Source organism: Oncorhynchus keta, chromosome 8 (genome assembly GCF_023373465.1).
Source record: "Oncorhynchus keta strain PuntledgeMale-10-30-2019 chromosome 8, Oket_V2, whole genome shotgun sequence".
NCBI classification, from domain to species: Eukaryota; Metazoa; Chordata; class Actinopteri; order Salmoniformes; family Salmonidae; genus Oncorhynchus; species Oncorhynchus keta.
Genome location: NC_068428.1, coordinates 7,508,033 through 7,525,334, shown reverse-complemented (window position 1 = coordinate 7,525,334; position 17,302 = coordinate 7,508,033). Strand labels below are relative to the sequence as shown.

The 17,302-nt window shown below is 44.7% G+C and overlaps 1 protein-coding gene and 1 long non-coding RNA gene across 4 annotated transcripts in view; one reads left to right on the top strand and one right to left on the bottom strand.

Moving 5' to 3' along the window:
- Positions 1–8,832, bottom strand: part of LOC118386762 (sine oculis-binding protein homolog) — a 29,850-nt gene extending 21,018 nt beyond the window's left edge. For 2 of the 3 annotated variants that reach the window (XM_035774547.2, XM_035774548.2), the window contains exons 1-4: positions 8,510–8,832; positions 5,694–5,832; positions 4,669–4,863; positions 4,235–4,386 (exon numbers count right to left, since the gene is read on the bottom strand). In XM_035774547.2, the coding sequence (XP_035630440.1) occupies positions 4,235–4,386; positions 4,669–4,863; positions 5,694–5,832; positions 8,510–8,602 (579 nt within the window). In that variant the 5' untranslated portion in view covers positions 8,603–8,832. The remainder of the gene's footprint in view (positions 1–4,234; positions 4,387–4,668; positions 4,864–5,693; positions 5,833–8,509) is intronic. The other variant, XM_035774546.2, reaches the window with a different exon arrangement.
- A 2,671-nt stretch (positions 8,833–11,503) lies between these two features.
- LOC118386761 (uncharacterized) lies at positions 11,504–16,530 on the top strand. Its single transcript, XR_004826286.2, has 2 exons — positions 11,504–11,672; positions 15,406–16,530. It is a non-coding gene; the product is annotated as an uncharacterized LOC118386761 (long non-coding RNA).
- Positions 16,531–17,302: the final 772 nt, after the last annotated feature.

Genomic DNA, 17,302 nt, shown 5'->3' with positions numbered 1-17,302 from the left:
GCTGCATTGGATTTGCAGCTCAGCTCAGATATGGAAACAGTTTGTTGCGAACAGAGTGACGGAGATCCAGTCCTTGACCAATCCAGAGTCATGGTCACATATTGAAGGGAAAACTAATCCAGCTGACCTCCCTACAAGAGGACAAACTGTTCGAAACTTGACACAGCGAGCTATGGTGGAATGGACCCAGAATTCTGACATCACCCAATCAGTCCGAAGAGACTGATGATAACAAGGTTCCGGATGAGGTGAATATAGAACTCAAGTCCAGTTGCCAGGTTACTGTACAACTCGTAGCAAACAGCACAGACAGCACTGAACCTGTGTTGGAGCTTGAAAGGTACAGCAAACTGAAAAGAGTGTTCAGAGTCACCGCCTGGATGAAGAGATTCATAGCCAATGCTCGCACAACCGTAAAGATGCAAGGTGAACTGACTGCTGATGAACTGTTCGATGCAGAAAAGTACTGTATTAAGGTAACACAACAACAGAGTTTCGGACAGGAGATCAAACTACTGAAGGCAGGAAAAAACCTAAACAATGACTGTAAAATCGGAGAACTGAAACCTTTCCCGGACGAACACGAACTACTCAGTGTAGGAGGAAGACTGCAACAGACCAACTTCACATTCAGAGAGCAGCACCCATGGGTTCTGCCCAATAAGTACAGATACTCAGAAATGCTGATACAGTACCACCATGAGAAGGTGATGCATTCTGGAGCAAGTGACGCTCAGCACCCAACGTTAAACAAGCGGGAAATTAGACGCAGATGGAAGTACAGGCAAAGACTTGTGACCAGTTTCTGGAACAGTTGGCGAAGAGACTACTTTTTGGATCTAATGTCAGCACACCGCTGTGACACACCACAGCCCACCCCACTGAAGGCGGGTGATGTTGTACTCATTGGAGAAGATAACACACCCGACTGTGGCCCGTCATTGGAGGTTCCGGACTGTGGCCCGTTGTTGGAGGTTCTGGACTGTGGCCCATCGTTGGAGGTTCCGGTCTGTGAACAGTCGCTGGACGCTCTGGACTGGGTACTGTCGCAGGACGCTCTGGACTGGGTACTGTCGCCGGACGCTCTGGACTGGCGAGGCGCACTGTAGGCCTGGTGCGTGGTGCCGGCACTGGTGGTACCGGGCTGGGGACACGCACCTCAGTACGAGTGCGGGGAAGAGGAACATGGTGTACTGGACTCTGGAGGCGCACGGGAAGCCTGGTGCGTGGTGTTGGCACTGGTGGTACTGGGCTGGTGACACGCACCTCAGGGCGAGTGTGGGGAGCAGGCACAGGACGTACTGGACTGTGGAGGCGCATTGGAGGTCTCCCTCCTGTCCGAAGCTGCCAGAGTCTCCCTCCTGTCCGGAGCTGCCAGAGCCGCCCTCCTGCCCAGAGCTGCCAGAGCCACCCTCCTCCCCGGAGCTGCCAGAGCCGCCCTCCTGCCTGGAGCTGCCAGAGCCGCCCTCCTGCCCGGAGCTGCCAGAGCCGCCCTCCTGCCCGGAGCTGCCAGAGCCGCCCTCCTGCCCGGAGCTGCCAGAACCGCCCTCCTGCCCGGAGCTGCCTGAGCCACCCGTCAGTCAGGAGCTGCTGGAGCCACCCGTCACTCCGGAGCTGCCGGAACCGCCCGTCACTCCGGAGCTGCCGGAGTCGCTCTTCACTCCGGCACTGCCGGAGTCTCCCGCCTGTCCGGCGCTGCCGGAGTCTCCCATCTATTTGGGGCCCGCTGCAAGGGTCCCCAATCCGAGGTCGGCGGCGAGGGTCGCCGCTCCAATGGCGCCACTTAAGTGGGCCAAGACTATGGTGGAGTGGGGTCCACGTCCCGCGCCGCCACAGCGGACAGATGCCCACCCAGACCCTCCCCTATGGGTTTAGGTTTTGCGGAGTCCGCACCTTTGGGAAGGGGGGGGGGGTACTGTCACGCCCTGACCATAGTTCCTTTTTTATGTCTCTATTTTAGTTTGGTCAGGGCGTGAGTTGGGGTGGGCATTCTATGTGTTCTATGTTTTTGTATTTCTGAGTTTGACCTGGTATGGTTCCCAATCAGAGGCAGCTGTTTATCATTGTCTCTGATTGAGAACTATACATAGGCAGCCTGTTTTCCCACTATGATTTGTGGGTAGTTGTTTTCTGTCTTGTATTGCTGCACCTTACAGGACTGTTTCATTTTCGTTTCACTCTCTTTGTTATTTTGTTTTGTGTTTCTGTTCTAATAAATATAACTTGAACACTTACCACGCTGCGCATTGGTCCGATCCATCCCATTCCTCATCAGAAGAGGAAGACAATCGTTACATAATATATAAATGTTATCTGATGTTAGTAAGTTATTAATTTCATCAACCATATTTCTAAGACTACATACAGTGCATTCGGAAAGTATTCAAGCCCATTGACCTTTTCCACATTTTCTTACATTACAGCCTTATTCTAAAATGGATCTACACACAATACCCCATAATGATAAAGCGATTACAGGTTTTTAGGAATTTTTGCAAATGTATTAAAAGTAAAAAAATGAAAAAATGATTTTACATAAGTAATCAGACCATTTGCTATTAGACTCAAAGGTGTTTCTACAACTTGATTGGAGTCCACCTGTTGTAAACTCAATTGATTGGACATCATTTGGAAAGGCACACACCTGTGTATATAACGTCCCACAGTTTTAAAAACCCACAGAATAAAAACCAAGCCGTGAGTTTGAAGAAATTGTCCGTTGAGCTCCAAGACAGGATTGTGTCAATGCACAGATCTGGGGAAGGGTACAAGCACATTTTTTCAGCAACAACACAGTGGCTACCATCATTCTTAAATGTAATAAGTTTGGAACCACCAATACTCTTCCTAGAGCTGGCTGCCTGGCCAAACTGAGGAATCGGGGAGAAGGGCCTTGGTCAGGGAGGTGACCAAGAACCCAATGGTCACTCTGACAGAGCTCCAGCGTTCCTTTGTGGAGATGGGAGAACTTTCCAGAAGGACAACCATCTCTGCAGCACTCCACCAATCAGGCCTTTATGCTAGTGTGGCCAGACGGAAGCCACTCCTCAGTGAAATGCACATGAAAGCCCACTTGGAGTTTGCCAAAAGGCACCTACAGGACTTTCAGACCATGAGAAACAAGATTTCTCTGGTCTGATGAAACCAATATTGAACTCCTTGGCCTGAATGCCAAGCGTCATGTCTGGGGGAAACCTGACACCATCCCTACGGTGACGCATGGTGGTGGCAGCATCATGCTGTGGGTATGTTTTTCAGCGGCAGGGACTGGGAGACTAGTCAGGATCGAGCGAAAGATGACTGGAGCAAAGTACAGAGAGATCCTTGATGAAAACTTGCTCCAGAGCACTCAGGACCTCAGACTGGGGAGAAGATTCACCTTCCAACAGGACAATGGCCCTAAGCACACAGCGAAGACAACGCAGGAGTGGCTTCGGGACAAGTCTCTGAATGTCCTTGATTGACCCCGCCAGAGCCCAGACTTGAACCCAATCGAACATCTCTGGAGACACCTGAAAATAGCTGTGCACCGACACTCCTCATCCAACCTGACAGAACTTGAGAGGATCTGCAGGTGTGCCAAACTTGTAGCGTCATACCCAAGAAGACTTGAGGCTGTAATGACTGCCAAAGGTGCTTCAACAAAGTAGAGTAAAGGGTCTGAATACTTATGTAAAGTGACACTTCAGTTTTTAATTTTTTTATAACTTTGCAAAAATGTCTAAAAACCTGTTTTTGCTTTGCCATTAATGGGGTATTGTGTGTAGATTGATGAGGGAGAAAAAAACTATTTAATCAATTTTAGAATAAGGCTGTAACATAACCAAATGTGGAAAAAGTCAAAGGGTCTGAGTACTTTCCGAATGCACTATATATTCATGTGGGCTATTTTCAGCCCTTTCCTGGGTAGCTTGTGTGTGTGTTGTGTGTGTTACATGTGTTGTGTTTGGATAAAACCCTTCACACATGCATGCACCCACACACTCTCTTTAAGTTCTTGATTTTTTTTATCAATACAATGGTATAGATAAAGATGACCTCACTGAGGAAAACAGTGGTATTCCATTTCCGAGGGTTTGTTTACCTGCCAGAAATCTCACCATTAAAGTGTGTGTGTGTATGTGTGTGTGTCTGTGTGTGCATGCTTATCTTTATTTCTATCTGAACTTCGTCAGTTTTGTCAGACCTAAAATTGTCCATTGATTCCTAGTTGAATCAAGGTTGAATCCCTCACCTTGTTGCGTTTGAAGTAGGCCCGTCGGCAGGCGGCGAAGCACTTCTCACTACAGAAGCTCTTCAGCTCGGTGCCCATACAGAGAGAGTAGCGCTTCACCCCCTCCTTCTGACACCACACACACACTATCTGCACATTCTGCACGTCTTCCACTGTGGACAGAGCCAAAGGAGAGAGGAATCAACATCAACATGCGAAGTGTGATTGATGATGATGATGATGACCATGTTAAGAGCATGTGAGTGTTTCAGCTGTATGAAATAATTGTAGGCTATATGTGGTCGTGATGATGATGATGATGATGGTGACCTGAAGACTAGGCTTTAGCTCAGCGGCTAGCAAGCTTTTATGATGTGCAGGAGGCCCGGGTTCTAACCCAGTTGTTCACACAAAGTGCTTGTGTGTGTGTGTGCATGGTGTGATGTTTGCCCTACCTGCAGATGGCTTTATAAGGGGGACAATTACGGGAGCGCTCTTATGCTCCTTAGGGCTGGTCAAAGAGGAGGAGCTGGGGAAGGAAGAGGAAGTGGAAGAGGGGACGCTGGATGATTCTCTCTCTCCACTCCTCATGGCCAGTGCAGAGGGGCTGACTTTGCTGTTCAAGCTCTTGGGCTTCGGCACTGAGTTTTCTGGAAGGTACAGGATATGTATGGTCACTTTACGAGAGCCCATTTATGTTCTAACATAGGTATGGAGTGATATAAGTGACTAAATAAATGTAATCTGCATTCAAAATGTTGAGCTTTTGGGGGCACTAATATCACTCCATATATACAAATAATGTATATGCAGCCCAAAGGACATTGACAAAATAAAGATAATTTAAAATTTTTATTTAACCTTTATTTAACTAGGCAAGACAGTTAAAGAACAAAATCTTATTTACAATGACGGCCTACCAAAAGGCAAAAGGCCTCCTGCAGGGAAGGGTCTGGGATTAAAAATACAAATAAATAAAAAATATATAGGACAAAACACACATCAAGACAAGAGAGACAACACAACACTAGATAAAGAGGTTGACCTAAGACAACAATGGCACTGAACATTTTATAAAGAGACAAATCCAGCCATACAGGGATAATAAGTGAAACATAAGAATGGTGAATTAAGTTGCAAGTATGTCTAGCAAATGTTTAAAGTGATTCTGTCTTTATTGAAAAACCTGTATGCTCTGTTATTGGGTTACCCGTGAATTCTGTCTGACCTCTGTTAACTATGCTACCTGTGTTTTAGATACCTGGGCCTTGTTCAGTTGTCAGAAAAGTTTTGAAAGGGAGTGAAACGGGAAGATACTACCTGAACTAATGATCTTGGGTTGTGTTCAGTAGGCAGAAATCATTTTGAAACGGTAAGGTGCCACCTGAACTTGTTCAATTAAAACACAGATTTCCACTATCTGTTGCAAAACGTTTTGCTACGATGTGCCCTACTGAACGGGACCCTCGCCTTTTCTCACCTTTAAGGACGGAGACATGCTGCTGGCGTCTCTCTCGGTTGGGGTAGTTCCGTATCTCGGTTGCCTCGTTGTCCCTGAGCTCCACCTTGTCATAGCCGTACCAGCCTAGGAGCTCATTCATGGTGCTCTCTGCAAACGTCTAGAGGGAGAAAAGGAAAATAAATCACTGAGCAACATTATAGGATATGTCAGTCAGGTGACATGGCGGGTGACGGGGCAACTGAAACACTGCATGCTAATGCTAAGCCAATATGAACTTCAGTTTTGAGTGACCTTACATCTGAGGTTTGTGAGTGGAACTTTTTCATCCCACTCTTTAAATGTAACCAGAGCTTCCACTCCCGAATCAATGTGCTGGATTCTTTTGACTTCCAGACCAGCCCTGCCTGGATGAAATGAATAGGGGAACACAGAGGCGTACAGTATGACTCTTTTTCCATGATGTATTCCAGTTTGTTTACTCTTGCTAAATCAGAGACGGAAAAGTTTTTCAACCTAATACCATTGTGAAATCTATGAATCATCATTTGTTTGTCTCTTTTAATTGAGGGGGGGAAAAAGAGACACAGAGAAGAAAAAAAGTGTTCTTAGCAGATGGGTTGAGAATTGAACGTCCAGGCTTTTAAATATATTTATTAAGACCATGTTTTAAAAAACAGCACAAAGGTCTAGCCCTGTCTCTTCATCCTCCCACCTCTCCACCTCTGTGGCTTTGGGGGCGAGCGGGGATTGGAGCAGAAACATGATCTGGAATGGGCAGAAATCAGAGCGGGACACCCTACACCGCCTCTAGGTCCCATGGTTCTGGGAAATGACCCGCTCCTCTCCCCTCAACTCTCCCGAGCGTCCAGCACTCTCCAGTCCCTCTCTGTGTGTCCCCTCCCTCCTCTCCCCTGCCCTCTCCTCTCTCTGCTTCTCCTTGGCCCCCTCCGCCCGGCACCTTCCAGCCCTGATACCCGACACTGCACTCTCAGGTTTCAACCTTTTCCAGCGTGGACAGCCTGCCTGTGGGAGTGTTGTACTAGGCCTGTAGTACTGACTGCACATTCTTTCCCCCTGCTTTCCTCACACTGACTGACCTCTGCTCCGGACCAGGGCCTCAAAGAAATGGAGCTCTGTGTGTATGTGTGTTTCTCTGTCTATCTGTGTGTGTGTGTGTGTGTGTGTGTGTGTGTGTGTGTGTGTGTGTGTGTGTGTGTGTGTGTGTGTGTGTGTGTGTGTGTGTGTGTGTGTGTGTGTGTGTGTGTGTGTGTGTGTGTGTGTGTGTGTGTGCACATGTGTGCACACAGAGGTTTCATATCCAGCTAAATATGCCTAATGATGATTAGTCAAGTATTTGGTGTCCGTGTGCTACGGTCTGACGTGGAGGGAGTGGGTCAGACTATGGTGTTGAAATAGATCCTTTAGCTGACACAGCACTGGACAGGACCGGACCGGATCAGCCCGCAGACAGAATGGCCCAGAAACAACCGTGTCTGTCTATCTTATTGTCTGTCTGTCTTTCTTTCTTTCCCTCCCCTTCTCTATTTCATAATGCGACCCTTATACAACTGGCCTTCAAGTCTAACAGCCCCAGTTCATTACCGCGCATAACCTTATACTGTAGATCCAGTACATGTCTGAGAATCACAAACTAGTAGTCTGTCAGTGCTGCCTGCCATGGACTAGCCCAGTCTACGTCAATGATTACATCAGGGCCAGTCCTCCTATATTACATTTAAGTGTCGTTTTGTCTCACTATTTTCTCATTAGGCGGAGACAGGCGTCTTTTCTTTCCCCTCCCCATGCTTTACTTCCCACAATGTTGTTTTTGTTTCTTCTTGGCAGTTCAGACAAACATCTGCTTTGTGAGAGTGACAAGCCATATCCCAAACCACAGAGAGAGCCCCAGCCAAAGGCAACAACCCAGGGCCGACCCCCAGATCCAGCCCAGATCCAGGCCAGGCTGACTTATATCAAGCCCGGATAGCATTTCGCATGTTTTGATTAAAATTAGTTAAGTTGTAATTCTACACCCCTCCCTGCATATCAAAGCTACAATCCAAACCACTCATGCAAAAAGACCACATTTCTTCTCTCACGAAAAGACCAGAATATAAACCCAAACTCCTTTCTTTTTTTTTTTGTCCTTTGGAGGGGGAGCTCATGGATATTCCTTGGATATTCCTCGGATACTCCTTTTACTCACAAGTCTCAAATGTCCTAAGCAGATAGTCTCAAGTGACCAGTGTTACTCAGTTTGTTTGGCCAAATGCCTTCCATTTTATAAAGTTAGATTGTAATAGACTATCCTACTACAACAAGTGCGAGCACAGCCGAAGCAGGGAAGAGGTTATGTGTTCTTGCTGTCTGGTGGTGACGCACATCTGGAACACCACTGGACATTGCGCGCGGCCACAGCTGGACTGACATGGCGTCACTAAAGAAGGGCTACAATTCAGTGTGCACGATATCAAATAGCCTATTGGGTAGCATAAGATTGACACTTTGATTAAACACACACTTTTCTATCCTCCCGGAAAAGTACATTTCCAGAACGTTGGTTTATTATTATGGCAAGGCCAGGTAATCTAAAATAGCTGACTTATTTCACCAATATGGGACTGATGTTACACAATTGTTTTATCACCTTTATTTCGTCAGTATTCAATAATATAATGGCATTAAATTATAAAATAACTTTAAAGGGAGGTGCGCTAATCATTTCACTGAAACAAATCAAAGTTTGCGTCGCTTCTATGCCTCTTGAACTGTGATTTTTACGCACGGCACTCTCCCCCACTGAATCAAACTGCAGCCAAAACTTTTCCTCTCACCTTCATCTCTTGGTTGATCTCTCTCTTGACGGGGTGCGCAGGTTTCCTACTGCGTTTATTTTCCGGTGGTCTCCCTTTTTCCATCTCTGGCATAGTTCTGATTTGCTCCGTGTCACTTCTTTGGCGGGCTTCACTCGGGTCTAGTCGAGGTGCGGCGTCAGAGAGCGAAAGCTGTCACTCTCGGTGACAGCGGCTGTCATGCCCAGACGTTTGCGTCCGTCATCTGAGGGCTCCTTCCATTGACTCTCCACTGAACATGCGTGTTGGGCGCTGTGGCCTGCTGCTGCCGTGGTACCGCCGCCAACGAACAATCCCCTCTCTCTGTCCCGGAGAGCAAGGAGGGGCTTCCGGGCTGTAACCCAACACCAGGCGCCCACCCCTCAACATATACATTTCATTAGGAATGCAAGAACTGTGTATTATCTGCGGGGAACACACTACCAACACTGTGTGTTATATTCCATTATTTAAATAAATATATTAAAAGTCAGATTGGGTAAATGATACCCATACATAATGTTTGGGGCTTTCTCAAATGACATCTGTTCGATCAAAGACAGAGATAGCGAGAGGACACATAGCAGCCTTGGACAGGGACAATGGAAAGTAGCCTGCAACCCACTATTATTTTATTGTCAGTGATACCACACACTTGTTAGTGGCTATGGTCAAGAGGAAAGGAAGCCACTACACACCTTCTTGATGTGCCTGCTCTGCTGAAATCCCTATTCAATTAATGTTTAACACTATATTTTCGGGATGGCACAGTTGGACCTGCGAGGGCCTCATTTAGGTGAGACCATATAGGACTATGCCACTGAGAAGTGTCTTTTTGATTTTTATTTACCTTTATTTGATTACGGCCTACCCCGGCCAAACACTACCCTAGGCCAAACACTACCCTAGGCCAAACACTACCCTAGGCCAAACATTACCCTAACCCAGACGACGCTGGGCACTCCCGATCACGGCCAGTTGTGATACAGCCCGGGATCGAACCAGGGTTTTTAGTGATGCCTCTAGCACTGTGATGCAGTGCCGTAGACGCTGCGCTACTCGGGAGAAACATTTTACATCTCTAACAACTCTGTGTGTCTGATTTGCTGATCTCTCTCTCTCTCTTTGCATTCATTTATTTCTCCTCTTTTTCTCTATCTCTCGCTCTCTGATCTGTATGTACCATATTTACTCTCCCCCCTCTGTGACTATATGGACCTCAGACAGACAGACAGACAGACAGACAGACAGACAGACAGACAGGACAGACAGGACAGGACAAGACAGGACAAGACAAGACAGGAAGAGGGGTGTTGCACAACCCCTCTTCCATTTCCCCTCGGCCCCCTCTGCCCTGCTCTGTTTCGAGGAACCCTGGGGACCACAGCTCGTGTAAACAGAAACCCGATCCCGGTGCGCTGGCTCAGGTTGCGCTCCCCTCGTAGACCCGCTGGCCACTGGTGATACGAGATCCGCCTGGGCTTTGGGAACGGGGCTTATCAGATGCCTTCCAAAAGGCCCCCTCTCTTTCCGTCTCAGAGCACATCTGGTGCCTCTGCAGGGAGCACAGGCAGCGAAGGGAACACTGTCCCTTGGGTTCCCTCTGGAGGGAAACAAGACGCTCACTATTCCCTCTGAAATCCACTTACCAAAATGGCAGGGACTCAAGACGGTATTTATAAGGCCTAAAGTTACAATCCACACATCTGGATCCAGTCATAAGAAGGGCAATTTTGTGTACCTTTAATATATCATTATTTGCATTACTGTCCATAGAGGGATGATTAAAGTGTATTGTCCCTGACAATTTAGAACATCATCGAGAATGTTTGTGAGGTACAAACAGGTTCCCCCCATAAGTTCACAATGGGCGGTTATATAAGGTCTTTGATTTTGCGATACTTTGACTTGCCACCAGAGAGCGATATTACCCTTTTTCTGTTGAGGCAAATTGACTTACCATTTGGATGCTTGTTCAGCCTATGGACTCACGTTTCGAGCACACCAACAGTGTAGGGATTTCGCGACGCCATCATTACATCCGTTTCAAATGAAACGCTGCGTTTGCATTGCAGCATTGCGTTGCAGAGGCAGTTTCAGTGCGTCGGGTGTGGTGCATACTTTGAATTTATCGAACGTATGCTGCGTCAAACTGTATGCCTATACGGCTTAACAGAAAAGGTATCAGAATGTGAATGTTGAACTTTTGTTGCAAACATATCCAGATGATGCTGCGTTCTATTTTACAGACAACACTGTCGGTGTGTTCGAAGCTTTGGGCTACCTCTGCCGGTGAAACCCATGTATATTTGACCCATTAGATTTGTATACATATAACGCTCGGACCGAACATTTTGAGATTACTCTATGGGTCATAGGAACCTGTCCATACAATGGTAAAACAAAAACCAAAGACGCAAGTAGCCTAATATAATTCACATAGGACCATAAATAGGTTAATTACCAACTGTAGCCAGGATATGTCACTGTTGGTCAAAAGTAATGTCGCGTTCAGTAAAGACACAAGGTTTTTGAACGTTCAGATATAAATATACGATGTAGGCTAGAACAAACATGACTGGCATGTAAAATAATCAGCTCTATTTCTGGAATTTCTAACGGCAACATTCGACAATATTTGCCAACTTAATGTGGCTTCATTTGGATGTTAAAATCTGATAATACCTGAATAGAAGTTGGCCCATGTAGCAGACCTTTCCATCCAATGGCACCATACAATGGGTTTAATAGACATATTTTGTTTGCTATTTTGTCCAATTGAATGCTTCCGAATTTTGGCCTTCCCACTGATGACACATACTCGAATTAAATCATCTATTAAAATACATGTATGAAATATATACAACCCATGTGGATTTTAACGAAGCATATGTTCAATATAGAAACACATATGGGTATCACACTTTTACAGCAGGCTGCATTGTTATTTTGTTTACAGGTTGTTTGTGTATGTGACCAAGTTTCAACGTCACACGTCAGTCATGATGCTGGTATAAAACGTTCGTCCGACTTATTTCAGTGATCACATTTTCAGAGGGACTGTGGCTGCGCTTGAAGTTGTGGCCAGATCATCATCATCAGGATGTCAAAAATGACAGTTGTTCATCTCGGAGTGATTGTCTTCGCCATATGTTTATCGACTGAGGTATGACAAAAGATGTATTATTCATATTAATAAGAAAAATACGTTTTTTAAGTTCATTAATTCGCTTTTCATTTGCTTGCGGTATTTTTGTGGTAGGCTATTCATTCGACAACTTATAATGCATTGCTTTTGATTAAGTTTTATATGGCTTGGATAGACAGGATTTAAAGTAGCCTAATAGACCAGTAGGGTAGTCGTTACTTCTCATCTATAGGCCTAAGCATATAAATCATATAATCTCGGTGTCTTTTCTGCAATTATACTACATTTCTTTCTTGTATCACTTTGTTATAAAAACACTTAGGCGGATTAATTATTTAAACCCACGGTACACCTGAGTCTTTCCAAGGGTTAAAGTTTATTTCAGTGCAGCGCGCTAAAACGGAACCTGAAACGGGTAGCAAAGACCAACAGTTTGCGCGTCTGCTTTTGGACTATCATTCTCTCTTTGTATGGTGTTACTGGCCAATGTGATACCTGGTTAAATTTTTCCTAATTATTGCCAGTGTATGTCTAATTTTAAAGGTTCATTGCGTTTTATTTGCCATTTTATTTTCCATTCCATGGAAATGTGCTTGGTTTGGATAGGCAACTGATATTTGTTCTAATCCAGGGGTTTTCTGTGGGATTTGACATGCAATGTTGGACTACAAAATTGTTCAATCAGTACCCAGCTAGCACAACTTCTGAGAACTGTTTCTGAGCTTGGTGAGAGCATGGTTGAACTGTGGTTATTTAGCATACAACCATCCCACAACTTTCTGGGAATTGTGCAGTATAGTTGTTTGGCTTTGGAACATTCTCAGCACATTTAAGGAACTTGGCAACATTATTTTCTTTCTATTTCATTACTTTAACAGAACGTTTCCTGAAAGTTCAAACAGTTACATTAATTTTAATTTCAATTTTGGTTATGTTCCAGGAACGTTCTCCAACTGTTTGACCATTAGGAATGTTGTCAATATTAAGAAAACGTTAAGAAACAACTTTGTGTGAATTTCAGTACTTCAGCATAAGGTTTCCTCATGGTTCTATTTAAATGTCATGTTCTCATATGTTCCCGAGAACATTAAGATTCCTCTCCATAAAAACCAACATTAGTAACCGTCAGAAAACATTCTTAGAATGTAATTTAAAGACATACATTTCGTTCTCAGCATCCACAACTATCTGCTATCATGTGAAGTTTGTTCAGGCGTCTGCCACTCACACTAACTGGCCACACCTGATCTTAATGAGTTTCCTTTGAAATGGGTCTGTTTGAATAGATTCAAATTAACAGCTTTTAGTGTGTATATATATTTGCTACATAGCCTCAGTGAGATTCTATAACCTACAATCTTCTGTTCTCTATCCACGGAATTAGTTCATGCCGCCACAAGGATGGAGCTAGCATTCCATTTATTATATATGCAGTGGGGAGAACAAGTATTTGATACACTGCAGATTTTGCAGGTTTCCCTACTTACAAAGCATGTAGAGGTCTAATTTTTATCATAGGTACACTGCAACTGTGAGAGACGGAATCTAAAACAAATCCAGAAAATCACATTGTATGATTTAAGTAATTAATTAGCATTTTATTGTATGCCATAAGTATTTAATACATCAGAAAAGCAGAACTTAATATTTGGTACAGAAACCTTTGTTTGCAATTACAGAGATCATACGTTTCCTGTAGTTCTTGACCAGGTTTGCATACACTGCAGCAGGGATTTTGGCCAACTCCTCCATACATACCTTTTCCAGATCCTTCAGGTTTTGGGGCTGTTGCTGGGCAATACGGACTTTCAGCTCCCTCCAAAGAATTTATATTGGGTTCAGGTCTGGAGACTGGCTAGGCCACTTCAGGACCTTGAGATGCTTCTTACGGAGCCACTCCTTAGATGCCCTGGCTGTGTGTTTCGGGTCGTTGTCATGCTGGAAGACCCAGCCACAACCCATCTTCAATGCTCTTACTGAGGGAAGGAGGTTGTTGGCCAAGATCTCACGATACATGGTCCCATCATCCTCCCCTCAATACGGTGTAGTCGTCCTTTCCCCTTTGCAGAAAAGCATCCCCAAAGAATGATGTTTCCACTTCATGGTTGGGATGGTATTCTTGGGGTTGTACTCATCCTTCTTTTACCTCCAAACATGGCGAGTGGAGTTTAGACAAAAGCTCTTTGTCTCATCAGACCACATGACCTTCTCCAATTCCTCTTCTGGATCATCCAGATGGTCATTGGCAAACTTCAGACGGGCCTGGAGATGCGCTAGCTTGAGCAGGGGGACCTTGCGTGCACTGCAGGATTTTAAACCATGACGGTGTAGTGTGTAACTAATAGTTTTTTTTGAGACTGTGGTCCCAGCTCTCTTCAGGTCATTGACCAGGTCCTGCCGTGTAGCTCTGGGCTGATCCTTCACCTTCCTCATGATCATTGATGCCCCACGAGGTGAGATCTTGCATGGTGCCCCAGACCGAGGGTGATTGACCGTCATCTTGAACTTCTTCCATTTTCTAATAATTGTGCCAACAGTTGTTGCCTTCTCACCAAGCTGATTGTCTATTGTCCTGTAGCCCATCCCAGCCTTGTGCAGGTGTACAATTTTATGCCTGATGTCCTTACACAGCTCTCTGGTCTTGGCCATTGTGGAGAGGCTGGAGTCTGTTTGATTGAGTGTGGACAGGTGTCTTTTATACAGGCAACGAGTTCAAACGGGTGCAGGTAAATACAGTAATGAGTGGAGAACAGGAGTGCTTCTTAAAGAAAAACTAACAGGTCTATGAGAGCCGGAATTCGTACTGGTTGGTAGGTTATCAAATACTTATGTCATGCAATAAAATGCAAATTAATTACTTAAAAATCATACAATGCGATTTTCTGGATTTTTGTTTTCGATTCCGTCTCTCACAGTTGCAGTGTACCTATGATAACAATTACAGACCTCTACATGCTTTGTCAGTAGGGAAACATGCAACATCGGCAGTGTATCAAATACTTGTTCTCCCCAGTATATATATATATATCATTCTGTGGATAGAGAACAGAAGATTATAGGTTATAGAATCTCACTGAGGCTATGTCACAAAAGTATTTGCATGATCAATGCCTAAGGAAATTACACTTTCATCTGTGCTTAAAATAAGCTAGCAGTGTTAAGTCTTCAAACATTCAGGGAAAGTTAAGGAAGTTATTCAAAAACCTGTAAACTCTATTCTCAGAGTGTTAATAAAACTTTCATGGAACCACAATAAATTGCTCTCAGAACCTCACTCCAACCTAAAAATAAATGTCCCCAGAACAGGCTATTTTCACTTGTTCTCAGAACATAAACAAAATAAGTTCACTTTTTACTGGTCAGGACACTGGTCAATCCAAAAACATGCATTCCCATAATGTCTAAGGAACCATATGTGCTGGCTGGGATAATTACTTTCCCCAAACCTTAATGGCCATTTCATTGTAATATCTACATCGCAATCCATTGTTATACACGCATGGCCTAGAATATCCATGCCACTATAGCTGGTGTTCAACCTATTGTGTGCTACTTTTTCACAGCCAGCCTTCAACACCACAAATTTCACAAATGTGTCAACATTTCACAAGTCCTCTAGATATTACATCATATTGAAGATGTCCGCTTTGGCTGAAATGTGCTTTGTCATGGATCAATGAGGAGTTGTCCCAATTCTGTAGAGTTACGTTTGAGTTCTGACTTAACCAAGCCTCTTCCTGGTTGCCTGCAGGTGGTCTCCCAAAACACAACAGGATCCACATGGGTTAATGCGACCAGTGCGGGCTCCAGCGTCAACTCCACCACCATGGCCACAGACCCGTACAGCAGCTCGGCCAACTCCACCTCCCCTACCGGAGTGGGCATGTCACTGCGGTCCAGCCCCTTCTCTCTCCTGCTCCCCATCGTCATGGCGACCTCCCTCCTGCACCGCTACTGTTGAACCCTTGATCCACCGCTCAATTACTACAACCACCACCACTCCCCTCAACCGCACTGAACAGAGACCACTAGGCTTACATCTAAGATTTCGCACCACCCACTCATTCGCCCAAAAGAAAGAAAATCCTAGTGCTGACATTTTTCTTCGAAGGGGGGTGTAACGTCAGTTGGAGAGGAAGCTGCCACCATCACCCCCCCTTTCAAATCACTTATGGAGAATCAAAGGAATGGCACTCTTCAACATGGCTTCCTGCTCCAGCACTATACTCCGCCATCCCTCAAGACCTGCGTTTCCATAGCAACTCCACCAAAACATCCTGGTTATCAGTCTGTGGAATGCTGGGGGATGTAGGCCTGGAGGACGCAGGTGGTTGTCATGTCACATGTCTCTCAAAATGTGGACCACTTTGGTGTACAGAAGTTCTAATCGTAGTTTTTAATTATACCTAGGAAAATAATCTGAAATGTGTTTTGTATGTGCCCAAAGTGAAGGTTGTGCATAGGAGATTATTAATGAAGAAATTCAAACCTCTTTTAATTAAAATATTTTAAATGGGGTTTTCACGATTTGGTGCTTTTTAGTTTGTGTTATTGGCAATGTACCAGAATGTGTTGTATGCGAAGATAATAACTTTGACACTGGACTTGAGTCTGTATGCGTAGTGATTTCTAAAGATTTTCTGGTCTTTTTCAAGGAGGATATAACTGGCATATCTCCCTTTCAATGCCTGGGTTGGTCATAACAAAATGACTGTACTGTAACCACGTGGGAAAGGATGACACATGTATATTCCCCCTTATAGTTTATATTTTGTATAAATGGCAATGTTAGTTTTTGTTAGCTCTTCCGAATTAATGGTACGGAATAACAATGTACAATAAATTATAATAAATGATATTTTGTGTCCTCCTTGGATTACTGTTTGAAGGTGGTTTGTAGGTTGATACTGAACTAGGTCACTGGGCTCAATGAGTTGGTATTTTGAAGATGCTCTATTTAGGAACCCCTTTTGGAGGGCAAAGGTTCCATGTAGCTTCTAACTTCTGTAAACTCTTTGAAATGACAAAGGGCCAAATCTCGTTTTCAGATTTCTGGTTTGTTCAGTGATCCAGCCCTCAAACACTCTTCTAGAAACTGTCGCCTCTACTTTGTTCCATCATCTCTCGCAATCGATCTCGGTCCATTACATCCTAATGTAGTTTTCTATAGGGGTCCAACAGCAGAAGCCAGATTAATTATTGAGCTGCCACGTTGTCTAGACAGCAACTGCAGAGCTGGCTGCAAGGGCCTGAGCTAGACTCTGCATTCTATGATGCCCCCTTCGATCTCTAGTCCAGTGACACGCACTACAAAATAGTTATGACCATGTTCTCTCGATGTCAGTTTTTGACTGGAGTCCTAAGAATGCCACATTTATCACTTTTTAACCCTAAGGCACTGACTTTTTTTTATGCACTTGCCAAGAGTTGGAGAGGGTCCCCCAAGGGTATATTATTTACAATTTGATTAGGTAATGAGATGCTTTCTGAAGTCTACCCAACACTGTCTAGTCTTTGCCTCAGTGCTGCATACTCATGAGGACTGCTGCAGAGAATAGGGAAAAATACTTTCATACTCAAAGGGATGCTGCTTCATGGCTAGAACCATCTTTAAGGCATAGTTCACTTAATGTACTTTGTTCCAAACA